The sequence below is a fragment of the Triturus cristatus genome, chromosome 12 (genome assembly GCF_964204655.1).
Source record: "Triturus cristatus chromosome 12, aTriCri1.1, whole genome shotgun sequence".
Taxonomy (NCBI): domain Eukaryota; kingdom Metazoa; phylum Chordata; class Amphibia; order Caudata; family Salamandridae; genus Triturus; species Triturus cristatus.
Window position 1 is genome coordinate 118,175,152 of NC_140595.1, and position 19,165 is coordinate 118,194,316.

General features: G+C 44.4%; 1 protein-coding gene across 3 annotated transcripts in view; it reads left to right on the forward strand.

Moving 5' to 3' along the window:
• The window catches only part of LOC146772812 (uncharacterized), a 90,348-nt gene that overhangs the window by 37,744 nt on the left and 33,439 nt on the right, over positions 1 to 19,165 (forward strand). For 2 of the 3 annotated variants that reach the window (XM_085637747.1, XM_085637748.1), the window contains one exon: positions 12,641 to 12,798. In XM_085637747.1, coding sequence (XP_085493873.1) covers positions 12,661 to 12,798 — 138 coding nt within the window. In that variant the 5' untranslated portion in view covers positions 12,641 to 12,660. The remainder of the gene's footprint in view (positions 1 to 12,640; positions 12,799 to 19,165) is intronic. The other variant, XM_085637749.1, reaches the window with a different exon arrangement.

Genomic DNA, 19,165 nt, shown 5'->3' on the forward strand with positions numbered 1-19,165 from the left:
ATAAACTTAAAAATGCTACCCCAGTATTTTTGCAGTGCGGAACATTAAAAGAGCATATGAGCCAGGTCAGACCTGTGTTCTCCGCAATTCCAGAAGCTAGGATCTGGCCATAGATTAAGTTTATGTAGTTTTTCAGCGGTTCAGAAGGATCTGTGAATGAGAATACATTTAGTCTGGGACAGCATTGGGGATACATTATTTGTAAATGGGGATTTGTAAATATTCTTCCAATCATATTTTATGTTGTGTTTGCGGGGTTCTGTTTCCCCTTTTTATTCATTTTGTGAATGAAGTTTAGTTGATTTTGGCAGGAGTAGCTTGTATACTTCGGAAACCACTTGGCCAGCTTTACATAAGTTAGTAACGAGGTTAGGTAGTGATGGTTCTTTATTTAGAACTGATTGTTTAGATAACCGGACCTTAAGTTTTAGAAATTTATAAAAATCGAGGTTTTCCAACAGGTAGCGCTCTTGCAAATCGGAGAAGGGGAATGGAGAGGTCCCGACAAATAAGTGTTTGTCCAGATTGATTCCTTTCTTCGACCAGTCAGTCCGCACAACTGATTGTCCATCAATTTTAATTTTGGGGTTCAGCCAGATGGATGCTAGATCGGAGTTGCAGATCCTTGTTTTCAGAATGGTTGTCCATTCTCTGTATAGCTTTTTTAGTGTTATTCATGATATGTATTCTAAAAATGTTTATTCAAAGAACCGCTTTACTTGACCTTCTGACTGGAACAGTGAAATGCCCTTTACCATATCCTAACTTGCCTTTATTAAAATCATTGTTTATGTATTTATTTAGGTTAATGCTAATTCTCACCATAAGTATACATGTTGTTGATATATTTTAAGCAAAATCTAATGAAGCAAATTTACAATTTATTCAAACATTTAATTAATCCCTTCATTAGTTTTAGTATACTAATAATTTCAGGTATTTACTGTTAACACTTACCATAAGTTAAACATGGGCACATTGTCATCACTAAATACAAATGTATTGTTTTTTGCTTTTATACTAAATTACCATCACATAACAATGAGGTGACACAAGCACCCCTTCACGTATCTCTTTGGAGCAACCATATATGTATATAATGTAACTAGATTTGGTGTTTCTCAAAACACAGAAACATTTATACATTCAAATGTGTTTCCTTTGTGTGTGATGTTAAGTTTTGACAATAATATAAGCAAATTCTCCCTTACGGTTAGAAAGAGTACCTAGCTCCATCCTTGTTATATGGGTTAGGGCTTATTAAGAAGTATTTAGGATATGTTTATTCATTAAAAACCTATCCGTACAATGGATCTGTCCTATTCAACCACTGTTGTTACATATCTTTATAATAAATTAGACTTCAAAGTTATTTTTCAGATGCTTGGGCAAAATGACGATTTAACTCCGTAAATACACACAAAATAAAAATGCTGTCAAAGCAGTTGCCGTTTACTGATTAACACCATCGCAGAGACAGTAGCGAGGCGAAGTAATGGTTTGACTATTTGTACAAAGGCTATGGAAGACACTGTGGTAAAACACTAGGACTACTGTCTATATAAAGAGTCCTCATTAAGAGGACCTAATCCCATCATCCACCGAAGTGGCATGCTTCATCATGTGGGATCTCCTCTAAACCGCAACCTAGCGCGATTAAGGAGCTACAACTCCCAGCATTGGTCAAGTGGAGGAGCTCGCGGATGTTTTCAACTACACTATGAGGACTAGATCTCCTAAAGATCGATGAGGCCACCAATTGGTGTGGTGAAAAGTAAGTGTTGCAGTGTCAAATGAAAGTGATATTAAAATTGACTACGGGGAGCAAAAAAAAATATATTTAATGAGAGACTCCAGTGCCAACATTAAAACAACAGTAGAAGCGCGATCTAAGCAAATTGACGAGCGCGCATATAGTAAATCAAGAAACGGTCTACATGTTTCAGCCAACAGAGATCAAAAACTGCGATCGTGGCTTTCTTCAGGACCAATAAATACAACTACTGCAGCCGTTTTATGTGACTAAATCACACTGGTGTGAAAGTAACCAAAACCAAAAAAGAATTAGAATAACAGTGGAACGATACAACCAACTGTGTACCTGTGTGTTGTATCGTCTACATGTGAAGCACTACAAAAGTAGTGGACAGATTCCCGTATCAAATCGGGAATATAGCCTACCGCTCCTGGTCACAACTCAGGGCGTGAGGCAACGCTCTGTCCGTCGTTACCCCGGGCTTCCTTCCTGGTGGCTCCGAGCGGTCAATTCTAATTAATACAACTACTGCAGCTGTTTTATGTGACTAAATCACACTGGTGTGAAAGTAACCAAAACCAAAAAAGAATTAGAATTGCACCACTCGGAGCAACTAGGAAGGAAGCCCGGGGTAACGACGGACAGAGCGTTGCCTCACGCCCTGAGTTGTGACCAGGAGCGGTAGGCTATATTCCCGATTTGATACGGGAATCTGTCCACTACTTTTGTAGTGTTTCACATTTAGACGATACAACACACAGGTACACAGTTGGTTGTATCGTTCCACTGTTATTCTAATTCTTTTTTGGTTTTAGTTACTTTTACACCAGTGTGATTTAGTCACATAAAACAGCTGCAGTAGTTGTATTTATTGGTCCTGAAGAAAGCCACGATCGCAGTTTTTGATCTCTGTTGGCTGAAACATGTAGACCGTTTCTTGATTTACTATATGCGCGCTCGTCAATTTGCTTAGATCGCGCTTCTACTGTTGTTTTAATGTTGGCACTTGGAGTCTCTCATTAAATATATTTTTTTTTGCTCCCCGTAGTCAATTTTAATATCACTTTCATTTGACACTGCAACACTTTTCACGACACCAATGGCTGGCCTCATCGATCTTTAGGAGATCTAGTCCTCATAGTGTAGTTGAAAACATCCGCGAGCTCCTTCACTTGACCAATGCTGGGAGTTGTAGCTCCTTAATCGCACTAGGTTGCGGTTAAGAGGAGATCCCACATGATGAAGCATGCCACTTCGGTGGGTGATGGGATTAGGTCCTCTTAATGAGGACTCTTTATATAGACAGTGGTCCTAGTGTTTTACCACACAGTCTTCCATAGTCTTATAACTTTTTTCTTTCTTTGGGACCCGTGGACCTGTATGTTTGTATTGATTCAGTAGGGGGACTTGTCCACGTTGTCCAGTAATTTTCCCTCAGACCCTATTACCTACCTGTTTTTTGATGCAATATTTGTACAAAGGGCCATGGACAGAACCTTTAGCATGAATATGTGCATTTGTAGGACCCCTGTCAATGCCTTTGTAACCATTGACCGTTGATTGTGCAGTAAAACCACTAACACTAGAATCACTGATATTACTTGTGTGCCTTTAAAGCCATGCACACCCAGATGTATCTTTAGATGTTTTTGCAAAATACGTTAACACACTGATATATATCTTTTTTGATGTATAATTATAGTTATGTTTTACTTTTCTATGATTCCATAAAGAAAAGCAAATTAATTCCAACAAAACTCTGCATATCAAGCCATGTGCTACCTCTGCTGAACCACTGATACGTCTGCTTCTATAGACCCGCAACAGCACATATAGAAGCATTGGTATGCAGTGAAAATGCCTAAGCAAATGGAGTAAACATCTGGTGTAACGCTTGAAAAACCGGTGCTGTGGTAGCAATACCTGGCATGAGGTATGAGTAGTATATAGTATGAGTACCGGGATATATTCTAGCAAAAAGCTGACTTATAAGGAGAGAATCTGAGTGATTTAGAGCAATATCAACCATACAGTGGTAGCACACTTTGTGTGTGATATACATTTGTGGCTGAATGTGAGGGCTATGCTTGCCTGTTTGTGTAACAAAAGCATTCCGTAAATGGTATTGTCACTACACAATCATTTATTGGTTTTTGCTCTTCAGTTGCCTGCGTTATTATACTATGGACCGTCTATTTCTTTCATGTTATTGGATCTGCATCAGTTCACCAGCTGCCTCGATATTCTTGCAGCTGAGAGCGGTCTCATTCTTCCACTGACCCCTGACATTGACTGGATACATCAGGATTTCCTAACTGGAAGAGTGAATTCTAGTATTATTTATATTCTTTGGTTTAACCCATCCGGTAACAATTTCCTATAATACTTTTGTTCGCTTTTCGACCAGTTAACATCCATTCATTTCTGGAGATTGAAACTTTGAACAAAGAGCAATGAAGATTGCACAGTTAAAAATTTGCAAACATTCGTGACAATAATTTTCAATTCTATTAAGGACACGGAGGTGAGGATTTTGCTTCTCATTTCTTCACTGTTTATTCACAGCAGCCAATAAAAGAACACTTAACCCGTAAAACTACAGTACCCATGAACACTTTAGTGCCACATAACAACCATAGAGAGCATCCCTATATAAACCCTGACTGAGGTAACCACGTCCTCTTTCTTTGAATGATCACAGAACAGTTGAGTCCGACAAGGTAAGAATTCAATCTTGTAGAACCACCCTTTGTGATGAAGGAATCCTCCACGAAACAAGGCATCTTGAAGCCCAACGGGGCTGAACTTTTGAACTTGGGGCTCGACCCAATGACATGCGAAAACACCCTTGGACAACTATACCAATAGATCGTCCTCGACAGATACTTCCAAATACTCCAGCGTTCATCTTCTTCACGCTTTATTTGCTATCCGCTCCCTAAATAGAAAGGATAATCTGTAATACCAGTAACCGTATCTGATTTCATAATCATCACAGTCAGACAAAGGGGGGGAAAAAACAACCTAGTCATTTATGCAGTATTAAATACAATGCAAAAATTAATTTATAAATACACATAGTCTTGGTGGGATCATCCTCGCCTCCGTGTCCTTAATAGAATTGAAAATTCTTGTCACAAATGTTTGCAAATTTTTTATTCTATGTCAGACCGGAGGCTCCGATTATGCTTGTTCAAAGCTTAGCCACCACCACCAATGCTACATTCACAATAGGCTTATCATAGAATGCCTTAAAAGTGGTTTCAGTTGACCAGTCAGCTGCATTCATTATATCCAAAAGACTGACTCCTAAAGAGAAAAACCTGGATGCCATAGCCCCTCGAACTGAGTGGGCACCAAATTTCGATACATCAATGCCTGCTTTGCCCATGAGCCAACGCACCCATCTTGACAAGGTGGCTAGATTCACTGGGCGAAAGGGCTTTTGCCATGCAATCAGTAATTGACCCTTCATATCTGAACGAAATTCAGCAGTACTTTCCTCATACGCTTTTACACATTGAATAACACACAGCTTAGGGTTGTGCGGAAAAGCTGGGTAAGATACAGAAGAAGTATTGCATTTAGTGCGTTTTGAGATAACAAATGTGACTCCTTCTGGCGAAAACCTACGTCCCGCTAGATCCAGAGCTCGGATATCAGAGACCCTTTTGTATGAAACCAGGCATAACAAGATGGTAAATTTGGTAGAAAGCTGCTTTCTTGAAAAGTATTTGTTGTTGGCAGGCCAGGTTTCCAAGAACCTCAAGACAATGGATACGTCCCACAGAACCGAGTATTTAGGACAAGGGGGTTTGACCATCCGGATACCTCTAAGCAGCTTGCATACCAGGGGATGCTCACCAACTGGTTTTCCATCCACTGGAACATGCCCTGCCGAGATGGCAAAACGGAAGTTGTTCACAGTCCTGTAAGCTAGGCCAGATGATGCAATGGAGGCTAGGAAATTCACGACCATAGGGATATTTGCCTTAGTGGGATTCACTTCCCGTTGAGAACACCAGCTACACCATCTTTTCCAAGCTGATGAGTATCGCTTGTGGGTGTTAGCGGACTAGGCCTCGCTAATGAACCTGTCAGCATCTCTTGAAAGTCCCGGGATTTCCCATCTGTCCCTGAAACCCACCAGGCTACAAGAGGTAGTTGCCCCGACTCTATCAATGGGTGCAGAGCCTTCTGAGGGTCCAACAACAGGATCCATCTCTGTGGAAGGAGGATCGGCGCAGCACATGACATCTCCAGAAGGACTGGGAACCATGCTTGCACTCTCCACAACGGGGCGATTAGGGCTAGCTCCGACTGCTGACGTCGGGTCTGAGCCGGCACCCTGAGTATCATGATAAACGGATGGAAGGCATATTACAGGACTGATGGCCAGTTCTGGAGAAACACGCCGAGGCGATCGCCTCCGGATCCAGGCGCCAGCTGTAGAAGGCTGGGAGTTGCCTGTTGAGACGTGATGTGAACAAATCCAACTGGCATGGACCCCATAGAACATTCAGCGCTCGGAAAACCCGGGATGGAGTCTCCAATCCCTGAAATCCTGAAGATAATGAGAATGCCAGTTGGCCACCTCGTTGTTGGGCCCTGGGAGCTATTCCGCTACCACCGATATTCTGTGAAGGAGGCAGTAGTGGCAAAAGTCCTTGGCGATCTCCGCCAAAATCCGGGACCTCGCCCCTCCCAATTTGTTCACATTGCGAACCTCAGACACGCTGTCCATGCGAAGCAGGATACAACAGTCTGTATTCCGAGGCGAAAGACTGCGAATCGCAAATGAACCTGCCAGCAGCTCCAAACAACTGATGTGTAATGAGAGTTCCTCTTGTCACCAACGGCCCCCTGTGGATAACTGACCGCAAAGGGCTCCCCAACCTCAATGGCTGGCATCCGACTCGATCACTACTTCTGGAGTGGATCCGAAGATGGCTCTGCCGTTCCAAGACTCCATGTGGTCTAGCCACCACAGCATCTCCAACCTCGCTCCCTCTGAGAGAGGTATCCGTTCCGCATATCCAAGGCCTTTGCGGAGATGCTGAATCTTTAGTCTTTGGAGTGCACGGGAGTGAAGGGGACCCGGGAAGATTGTCCAACTACTCGGGCCACTGACCTCAAGGATACAATCTGCTTGTTCAGAATCAATCTCAATTCTCTCTTGACTGATCTTACCTTCTTCTTAGCTGGGAGGAGAAGCTGGCAGCTCCGTGAATAGATCTGAAAACCCAGGAACTCGTAGACTGTGCCAGAGACACTGTTGACTTCTGTGGATTCACAATAAATCCCAGACTCTGCAGCAGAGTGATTGACCATTCGAGATGCGTAATCACTAGCTGAGGGCAGCGAGCCATGATAATGATATTGTCCAAGTAAAAGATTAATCGAACACCGCATGCCCTCAAAGATTCTACCACCGGGCGGAGGAGCTTCGTGAAGCACCATGGTGCTGACGAAAGACCGAAGGGAAGGACCTTCTACTCGTAACAGACACCCTGCCAGAGGAACTGAAGAAACCGACGGTGTGGGGCTTAGATGGGCACTGGCAGGTACGCGTCCTTCAGGTCCAGACGGACCATCCAATCCCCTTCCTGAAGAGGGTCGCGCAGAAGATGGATTCCCTCCATCTTGAAATGCCGGTATATTACCCATGAGTTGAAGTTCTTCAGATTTAGGACTAACTTGGATCCGCCCCCTTGCTTCTGGACCAGGAAGATACGGCTGATAAAACTTCGGGGATGAGGTTCTGTGGCGACTATAGCCCCTTTCCCCAGAAGAGGACCTGTCTCTTCTGTGATAAAGCTCTGTTCTTGTTGGGAAAAATATATTGGCGGGGAGAAGAGCCCTGACTGGGAGTACCGTACAGCTCCAGCTTGTAGCCCTGTACTGTCTCCAAGATCCATGCATCTTGTGAGGTCGTATGCCATGCTTGCCGAAAAAATTGGATTCTTCCCCCCAACATTACCTCCGAACACGAAGATCAGTCTCACCTGAATTTCCGGCATCCTGCTGGCCACCCTGATTTCCTCCGTATCTGCCCTTCCAGAATCTGTTCTTGGCTCGCTGGGTTGGGTAGAAGGAGGAGTTGCCGGTGTAGTTGGGGTACTGGTAACCTCATCTCTGTTGTTGATACTGGCCGCGTGGGGTGCCTTTGTTGAACCCCCGGCTGAACGACCGCCCTCGGTATCATCGGGCCCTGCCGAAAACCGGCCGGAAAACCCGTTTGAGGGAGCCCTCACTTTGTCTAAACCAAAGTGGCTACAAACTTTGTAAGTTCCTTTCGGAAGGGCTGTCAGAATAAGAGGCCCTGAAGGGCCCTGACTCCGAGGAGGATATCTCTGCTAGCCTAGGGTCTAGCTTGAGGAGGATGGAACGTCTCATCTTGCTTAACATGGCGCAGTTTGTGTTGCCTAGCTGGCACACCGCCCTTTGCGCCCACCCAATCAACTCGTCTGGATCGATCGCCATTGCAGACTCTTTGGTTCTAAAGTTCAACTCTAGGATCTTGGTTCCATGCCCGATTAATGCCTTTTTTACGGTCTTTGGCATACTTCTTCATGTATGTAAGCATGGAGGGATCCACCTCCGGGGTTTCCGCCACTTTGTCTGCCAGATCCAGTCTTGGGCATTCTGACCTCGGCCATACCCTGACGTCCTTGTCAAAGGCCTGCCGGAGGTGTGTCTGGACGTAATGCGCCACCTCTTGCGGCGGGAGCCATGCGGTAGAATTAGGGTGGACGATGTCCGCTGGCTAAAAAGTGAGGAGCCTAGGCTGAGAGGATGTCTCCAAGTGACACTCCTTCTTGGATCTTTTGGAGGGGCTTTTGGCCTCCTCCTGTTCGGAAGCCTGGTCTATGGCGGTGTCTCCATCATCATCCTGATATGTGTCTGTGGTCGCTGCCTCCTTATCAGGGGTGCTATAATCGTGATCACTCACCAGAGCCTTGGCTGGATTCGCAAAATCAGCCACATGAGGATTGAGGACCCTTTTGCCACTGGGTTTGGGGCGTGAGCCAGCGTTGGGAAGCCAGCCCTGCTGCCAGGCGGATATACATAATTTACGCTTCAGGGGTTCAATAGCTCTCACAAGGGCTGTATTGACAGAGTATTATACCCCTGCGTCCAGTGCCTCCATGAGGTCTTGTTCCATAGAACCTGAGGGTTCCACCTCAAAGTACTCCTCCTCATAAAAGAATTAGTCCATAGCGGTAAATAATAGAGAGAACTATAATACCCCACAGGGAATTGGTTAATATGGGGGATTAACCCACAATCAAGTATCCAGAAAGTGGAGTCCAAGGGGGAGAGGTACAACCCCAGGCAAGCCAAGTCGCAGTACAGTATTTATAAGGTGGAGGGAGGGCTTGCCAAACCTCTCTAGGCAAAGACCCCAGCAGGAAATATAATGAGGGCGTCACCGGGAGCCTGAGGACGAGCCGTGTGAATACCCAGCAATTAGCATTGCTCCCATGCTCAATTCAAGCCCTTAAAGCGGGCAAAATGGCTGCCGCGGTGATGGCCGCTCGTCCCAGTCAAAAGAGGACTGCGCGTCTAGCTGACGCGCGACCTCGCTCCCCCTCCCTCTCCACCGAGTAACTGCCGCGAGCACAATGCGCCCGGCAGGGGAGGCAGAGCGCTCCCAATCCGATGCGTGACCTAATCGGAGCACAGCAGTGCGCGAGGCAGATCTCTCCTGAGACGGGGAAAGCACACAAGGCAAGAGAAAGTTGCCAGAGAGCCGGCAAATATAGAATCAAAGATTAAAGGCTATTGTTTTTAGAAAGCGCACAAGGCAGAGTTAAACCTCACTATAACTACAGTTTACAGAGCGCATATGCAATAAGCATTAACACATTAACCCATACACTACCATACCACAAAAGCATAAGTAGTAAGGAAGGCACTTAACTGGCTGCAGAGCAGCAAAGAAAGAGGACGTGGTTACCTCAGTCAGGGTTTATATAAGGATGCTCTCTATAGTTATGTGGCACTAAAGTGTTCATGGGTACTGTAGTTTTTTGGTTAAGTGTTATTTTATTGGCTGCTGTGAATAAACAGTGAAGAAATGAGAAGCATAATTGGAGCCTCCGGTCCAGACATAGAATTTGACTGGACTGATCACTTTACCACCCCTGTCTCTCTGCTTATCATACTACCAACACACCACAGTCAATACCGAAAAGAAAAACAAACCCTCAAAGACTTTTCCATAGACATCCTAATGTTTGAAGTCAACTCTCACTGTATCATCGCCACATCCGATGCCAACACCATTCTAAACGAATGAAATAGTAAAAACAAAATCTATATGAACATCCATGTCCCAATAAAAACACGCACATGAAAGTCAATGCATTTACCATTTTAGTATTCTAAAGACCTTGCTGGAGATAAAGAATCCATCTGACAACAGGAAAGAAAATGGAAAAAAAAACAGAACTCCAGTGGACCTACTGCTACTAAATTCCCCCTGCATCACGCAGACAGATTAACACATAAACCAAAACAAATTACTATACTTACACCATCAATGAAGCAACCAGCGATAGCAGAACACGGTTTAAGACACTCGAGCACTGCATGAAACCTTTGCCAGACCCACAGATTCACACTCCAGCGAAAACTGTAATGATATCAACCTCCTCTTCACTGAAAAAATGTAGTAGATCCGACAGCAATCGACGATACTGATCCGGCTTCATCTCGTACACCCACCTCTTTCCATACCATCCTGCAATATCAGCGGTCAAAACGTTATCTCCCCCAGATCTTATTTACATCCTCAACTCCATCAAAGCCACTTCTTAGGGAGTTGGTTTTGCCATTGTGCTTCTTCAAAGCTCTCTCTAGGGATGCTCTCCTATCCCTACGTACCATTGTCAATACCTCCCTCACTTGTGGCATCTTCCCAGAAGCACTCCAGACAGACCATACCCTTCTACTCCTAAAGAAACCTACACTAGACCCTGATGACCTCCTTAGCTCCAGGTGATTCACTCACCTTCTGTTCATCAGCAAGATCATTGCATAAGCAGTCAGTGTTCAACTTCAAGATCACATCAATGGTAACCATCTTCTGTCCGAATACCAGACTGTCTTCATATCACGCTGCAGCATGAAGACCCCTACCGTACACACGGAAAACAATACGCTCATAATCATAGATAAAGATGACCCCCGGTCCCCTGATATTGCTGGACCTCAGTGCTGCCTTTAGACACAAGTTGACCATCCCCACCCTCGTACGCACCCTTGAGTCTCAAATGGTATTCACTGGCAGTGTCCTTCATTGGTCTTCCTCCTACCTTTCATACCGCCACCAATTTGCTCACATGGGGACCTCCAGATCCCTATCACCGGTGGATTCCACCAGGGTTCTATACTGCCTACCGTCATCTTCAACCTTTACTTAGAGCCGCTTGGTGCTATACAGCATCAAGATTCTCCAATATGCGAATGATGCACAACAGTACTTGAAAATCACCTCTCATTCAGAGATCCAACTCCTCAAATACTGCTTGCACATCATCCGAACCTAGATGCTCAACAGCTACCTGAAGCTCAACCAAACCTTGGCAGAATTTCCGTTATTTGCAGAGAACAACAAAGAAAATCTAATACAAACCTGGTTCAATGACCTAAACCGTGGCAACTTCAAACCACAACTTTCACCAAATGTCAAGTCACTTGGATTCATCCTGGACACCAAACTCATTCTCATGCAAGACATTGCCAAAAAAATAAAGGCAGCAGAGTACCAGCTTTCGCTTCTAAAGTCAAACCATTTCTTCGAGAATGTGGTTTCAGAGCTCTGATAAGCCCTCCTACTCTTGCATCTGGATGGTGTTAATGCCTGTCACCATGACATCCTAGGCTCCTCACTTAAGATCATCCTACACACAGCAGCACGTCTCATTGAGGGCCAGAATAAATGTGATCACATTACCCCATCTTGATGTAACTCCATTGGCTTCCCCTGCCAGCCCGCACCATCTTCAAAACCAGCGGTGTAATTTACAAACACAATGCACCAAGCATCCCAGCTTACCTAGCAGAGTATCTCACCATCTCTGGTGGTCCTCGGCGCACCTGCAGCAGACACCATCAGACTGCAGACTAAGAGGTGTAAAAATGAAAAATATCCATGGCAGCAGGCCTTTTCGATGTGTGCAGGCTGGATATGCAACATCAGCCCCATATTCATCATGACGAATTCCAACGCAGCTCCAATTTAGGAAAGAGTTGAAGACTCATCTCTTTATGGAACACTACATCACATTGCATTACCTGTCCACATCCTAGTTTCCTCTCCTATTAGTCATTGTTTTTATTCTTGTCACTAACCACTTAAAGTGTCCCATTGCCTTTGGCTTGGTTCGCACTATAGAAATACCATATAAATGCATATATACTTTGCTGAATCCTGGTATGCTAACATTGGACTCTAAGCACATATAACACAGTTCCTCATCTCAGGAAACAAAGTACATTTTTAGCAATGCATAGGGGTGTTGCCTCTCCTAAAATGAAATCAGGAGAATTGAGCATTTCTGGGATCGAGTACGTTTTGTCAGGAAAGAAATGCTTCATCAGAACATTCTACCTTGGGGGCATTGCTGAAGACTGAAAATGGGTTTCCCTGAGGTTTTGGGATATTATTTTAACTAATAGGTTTCAATACCCTGAGCTGCATGTTGATCCAGTGCCTACACTGAATTATTTGTAAACTGTGTTAGTGACCTTACGAGATTTCTGAGTGCATGTAGATGTGCCTAAAACTTGACTGATGACAACAAGTGTTAGATGGCTGATTTGCATTTGGGAACATCCCTCCTGACTCCATACTTCTATTTTTATTTTATTTTTTAGCCTAGGGGTGCTGTGCCGTCATGGCGTCGAATGACATTGACCCAGAGTTCTGCATCGGTGTCCTGGTGAAGACTTTCTACCAGTATGCCGGAAAGAGGAGGATGAACAGGAAGGAGTTCCAGAAGATGGTGAGCACGGAGCTTAACCACATCCTTACAGTGAGTGAAAGCCGCCTTTCTTTTCAATGCAGCATGGTATTAGTAGAGTAGTGCTTTACGTTGGATGAAAAGGTTGGGGAATCTCAACAGGGGCTGTGGTCCAAGAAACACCATCAAGGAACATTTATAACCGACATGGTCAGTGTAACTAAGGGTGTTGCCAAATACATGTATACTGTGTTTGATAAACGTCTAATTTAAACCTTAATTTGTCTCCAGAGTAAACAATAGAAAAAGAATTAACAGCGAACATAATTTCTATTCAACATTTTACATATTACATACATCCAACAAACACCGAAAATAAGAGTATTTTAGAAGACCAAGGAGGCCATTTTCAGTCTTCCACTTAGCATGTTTATTTAAAGAGGCTGGTGGTAGGGTGGTTGGTCTGCTGGTAGAAATGTGCAGACATGTGTGCAATTACTAGTTTTGCACACAAATGTGTGAACTGAACAGTTGCTCTAAAAGTGGTGTAGATTGGAGGTATTTCCTTTGCTACTCTCATTCCCCTCAGTGTCAACAAAAGTATCTTTTCTGATGGAGATTAGCTTCTGGAGATATCTTCGGAATCCCACCCAAGGCCCCTACCCAATCTGAACTATTAGGAGTCACAGGCACCAGGTAGGGCCACCTGGCTTCAGATGGGCATCCCACAACTTCTCTGCATGTGACGGAGCAGTCCTAGATATTGTACCACATAAACTAGTGATATCCAGTCCCTTTTACCACACATCTGGAGATTGAGCCGCAGATAGATTGTTCTTGGTCATTTCCCCACTGAAATCTTTTGGTTCAAAGCTATGTTTATCATATTGCAGATCATGTTTGCTACTGACCCTCATACTGACTGACGGACTGCCCTGTGGTATTTGAGTAAGAATCACAGCAGGGTGCTTCCTCTGCGCTCAAAGGCATCCAAGACTAACTGCTAGACGAAAAACCAAGCTTTACATGAAATCCATCAAAAGTCGGTCTAGGACTCCACTGAAACCCAAGACCCGATCCTGTACTCAATCTGTAACTACTCCTTCAGAGAAAGGACATATAAATATAAATAGGACAGCAGATCATATTCGGATCGACATTTTTAGATCTCGGCTCTAGACGGCGCCCATACGCTGTCTTGAACCAAGACATGCTGTATCTCCTTTGCAAATACCAAACAGTGTGCCAGTGCTGCACTTGATTTACATCAACATTTTTTGCTGCGTGTATTGATTGAAACAATCACACTTATGACTACTTTTTCAGTCAGATTTAATCAAAAGCAAAACATTTATTTACATTAAATTTTCTTTACAACAAATATTCCATAGCCCTAATACCGCATCTCATAGTGGTATCCACATTATTTTTTGTACATACATTTTTTACTTTTTAGACACCTTCTAACGTAGTACAACAATAATGACATATACATCACTCACTTTTTCTACACTCATACCCACTCACACCCATTCATATCCTTTATCACATTAAAACAAACTAAGTGATATTGTATCCATAAAACAAAAACGGCCATCCACATATACAGTGTTTTAAATTCTTTGTTCTTTGTTTTTAAGTTTTCGCTAATAGATTGGCCATAGATTTTAAGGTCTACGCGTTTGATTAAATCTGACTGAAAAAGTAGTCATAAGTGTGATTATTTCAATCAATACACGCAGCAAAAAATGTTGATGTAAATCAAGTGCAGCACTGGCACACTGTTTGGTATTTGCTATTATTAGGCTAGGCCTTGCTGCCATTGAGCCAAAACCCAAGACTGTTGTTTTTGGGTATCTGCTTTGCGGCACAGAAAGGATTTGGTTAAGAAACTCTCTAGATACTGCAATTGAATATGCCTATCCTGACTCTACACCAGTAACCATAGAACCCCAATCTAAAGGAGAATGGAAATTACCATTCATGAGTTAAGGGAAGAGCGTGACACCATTACAAAACACAAACACAAAAGTCAATTGAAAATAATTCAAAATTGTGTTGAAGCTATATTCATATATACACATTAAATTGGTTGCTCCTTTGTGCAGAATGGAAATGCTTGAAAAAAGTGCTCGTTCATGGGTGAAAAAGAAGTCAAAAGGAATCCAACATAATTTAAGCAAATTGAAACAACAATTTATGTAGCGCCATGGCCTGTCTGAGACCTTTACTTTCAGAATCAACCAAATTCCACCCACAATATTTAGGTACAGTGTTCAAATCAGTACTGTCCTGGCTTATTCAATTGCAGTATGTAGAAAGTTTCCGTTGGGACCAAATCCTTTCTGTACCGCCCTGTACCCATGTCCTACAGTCTACTGGGTTACCCCATTGTTATGTAATGTATCTGCTTTGTGGGCTTCATTCCACCCATAGGCTTACTCTTTGCTGGCTCCCAAATCGCTCCGTTATTCCTTATCCTCATTTGTCCATGGCGTGCATGCCTCTTTCTCTTTTTACCACTCCCCGAGCGCAGGTACCAAGTACACTAACCCTCCATTCTCCATCATTGTGTGACCAATTTAGAGACTTTTTTTCTTTGTTTACGAGCCCTCAGTAGTTGTGGTGTTTTCATTCTCACCAAGCTTGTTTTTTTTTTTTTCTTAACCTGCCCCCGTGGCTACTTCCCTTTTGCTTCCCCACGATCACTTCCCCTTTCTTTTTCAAGCAGACCTGTAGCTACCGCCATCGTGGCTGACTTTGAGGCACCTTTTCCATTGGCTCAGCAGACAAACCTTGATCACTGCCACTAAAGGGTAAAAGAACTGAAACACAGACGGGCCCCCACACACTCACACAACCTAGCTCATGTGCCTTCACCCTACTTCTCTTCCCTTTCCACTATTCAGACTCCTGTCCTCCTTCTCCTCTCCTTCCTTCCCCCGAACCCACATACCTTTTTCCCACCACAGTTACCACCCTTCTTCACCTCAACCAATATACAACACATCTATTTATTTCAATGAATGCCCTGAGAACTTCATTTACTCCACAGCAGCACCCACACATATTTCTTGTCAACAACACACGATGTTGCACTCTCCCCACCATAATCCAATAAACCCCCACATCCCCTTAACCCCCCTTCCTCAGTCCACCTCTCAAGAGCTCCCCTTAGAACCCGTCGCCCCTCTCCAGCCATATAGCATTCCATGCTCTGCTCTGCCCACCCTTGAAAACTAACTAGGTTACTTCCATTCCACAATCTCCGAGCTTGAAGCCACCATCTCCCACGCAAGCTCTAAAATGTCTACTGTAGTCTACTCCCTACTCCCCCCAGGTGAGCACACAATACCCTAAACTCCTAATTCAGAGGAGTACTCTTCTCCCCTGCCCCATAAGAGCTGTGCACAAACAGAAATTGCTAATTTACTTGCTAACTGTAATACCTCTAATTCTCCCACCATATCCTCTCCAGACAACACAAAACCATGCACTATACCCACCATCTGCCTGATCCGCAGCAAACGCAGGCCACTTACAACCCAAGCACCAACCTACAGGAACATAACCCCTATGCCTTTCTCTGGAACTTATTGTACAGCACTGTTCCCCTTCTGGCATCTATGCCATTTACCACCTGCCAGGTAATTGCTCTGCCTTCACTGAAGAATTCACAGACTTTGTAAATGACATATTCACAAAGCGCTAAATTGATCTTTCTATGAGACTTTAATCTTCATTGGGGCATCTCACAAGATTCAGCCACCAACCTGCTGGCAAACGTTCCTCTCAGGAAATAATCTTTTACAACACAACCCTTAACCAACACACTCCAAAGTCTCCCCGCTTGACCTTATCATTTCCAAAGATGACCTGCTAACACCTGATGATCCTATACCAGTAGACTTGCCTGACCACTTCCTTATTCCTTTCTCACTGCACCTCTCTCATTTTGTAACCCTAGGCCAACCTAAAAGAGCAACTACCTGGTTTTGCAACACTAAAAACATCGACCTAGACACTCTGCAAAGCAGCCAAGAAGGCACTACCAGACATCAACCCCAACTCCAATGTCAATGACATGACCACCCATTGTCTCACCAATCTTTCCGTCTTGATAGACAATGTAGCTCCACTTCAAAGCAAAAAGTAAAGGCCCACACCCTCTGTCCCATAGTTCAATAAGTCCCACTATGATGAGAGGAAAACCCTGATATACCTGGAGAAGAAATGGAGATAGTCCCCTCCATCATTAATATCTCAAATCTCTGTTGCACAAGATCGTGCTATCACAAACACTTCTTTAGTGAAAAAGTGAATCACTTTAGAGCCCTTCTCGACTCTGCCAAGAACAGACCAAAGAAACTCTTTGACCTAATCAAAACTACCAGCAACATTGCCTCATCCTCAACCATCAAATGTGATGCTCCCACCTAAGAAAGCAGCCGAATTTGCGCAATTCTTCGAAGCAAACATGAACTCGCTCCTTGACCATGTTACACATCCAACCCCACTTGAGGACTGCAAATCCAAAGGCTCCTGGCACAGCTTTGACATCATCATTGAAAATGCTCTCTTCAAGAGCATTCTGAAAACAAAACCTTCAAACCCTTCTATTGACCCTATCCCTAGCGACATTGCAATAGGCTTCTACACCAACACGCTTCCCTAATGGACTAATCTGGTTAACCTATTTCTCAGCCAAGGCTCCTTTCCTGATGCCCTCAAAACAGGTCAGGTGACCCCACTTCTAAAGAAATCCTCCGCTGATGAGAATGACATTAACAACTTCTGCCCTATCACCAACCTCCCCTTCCATACCGAGGACAATGACCTTCTTGATGAATTTCAGTCCGGCTTCAATCAAGGTTGCAACACTGAAACTGCACTGCTACAAGTTATCGAAAATGCTTTACAAGTTTTTGACTCGAACAACTCCTGATCCTTCTGGACCTTTCTGCAGCCTTTGACACTGTAAACCATAAGACACAACAAAGAATGGGATTTGAAGGCACAGTCCTCAAATGGTTTGAATCGTACCTCACAGGCAGATCTCAGATGATTAAAATTGAAAACTGTCTCACTACATCAAAGGCTGTTAATCCCCACGCCCACCCTATAAAGTCTTTACATGGAACCGCTAGTAGACCTACTGAAAAAGACTGGGACCCATTATCCCCTCTATGCTGATGACACCAAACTCTACCTCAAGGTGTCCTCTGCGCACAACACTTCATTCCTCGCTACCCCCTCAACTCCATCTAAGAATGGATGATTTCTCATCACTTAATCTGAATCCCTCTAAAACAGAATTCCTTCTTATCTCACCCTCAAACTCTCCACCTCCTGTGCAATCATGGATGGATAATCTGAACATTCTTAACAGCAAACCTACCATTGTTGAAAGTGCCAAATCCATAGGTGTCATCCTGGACAAAAGACTAAACCTCCAATCCCAAATCACCACCATGGCCACGAACACTTGCTTCCAAATGCGCCTTCTCTGCGGGATCCAGCGTTTCATTCCTGAGCAAGATCTGAAAATTCTGGTTCAACATTTGGTACTCTTCAAACTGGACTACTGTAACTCTTTCATTGCAGGCCTCCCAAAAACCCACCTGTCCCTTCTAAAATCCATCTTCTTTTTGGCTGCGTGTTACGTCTACGGGGCCAAAAGAAATTACAATATTACACCCATACTGATTTCTCTTTGCTGGCATCCCATTGAAGTTAGGTCAATATACAAGATTGCATGGATCACCCGTAAAGCCATACACACTTCCACCCCTCGCTACCCGGCTAACAAACAAAATATCAGGCGGGGCGTGGCTAGCAGCCAAATGGAATGGCCGCGCTCTGAAGAGGCTCTGCTATTCTCGCCATCCTTCTTCCTCTATCCGTCCCGAAATCGACAGCCATCCCCTCGATCTGAGGGGTACAGATCCCGAGAACACCAGCGCTGCTTGAACCGAGCGGCCCAAGCCTGAACAGAAGTAACAGCAGCGGCAGCACGGCGCCCTTGGAGCTCCGCTGGCAACAACATGGTGGCCCGTTCCCGAGATCCCGATTGCTGAGGAGAGAGAGCTAAACACCGGCGTAAGGAAGCAACTGGAGGGCTCAAGGGCAACCCCTCACAGAACCGGAACCTGCCGAGAGCCGCGCACGCACCATCTGGATAGTCGGGGGTGACGCGTACTAGTGGAGGGCATCGCATGTTCCTTAAAAGGCCCCCCCCCCACTGGCCTGTCTACAAATCGAGGCCCCGGCTTGAGGCCTAGTTGCGAGCAGGAACCCCTTGGTCGCCCTAAGATCTCCACCAGCCCGGAATGCCATCTTGCTGGGCGAAGAAACAGACCTGCTGCATTGCCACATTGCCGAGGGCCTGAGCACCACCCTTGGAGCACTGCAGAAAACAACATGGCGGCCTGCTCTGGTG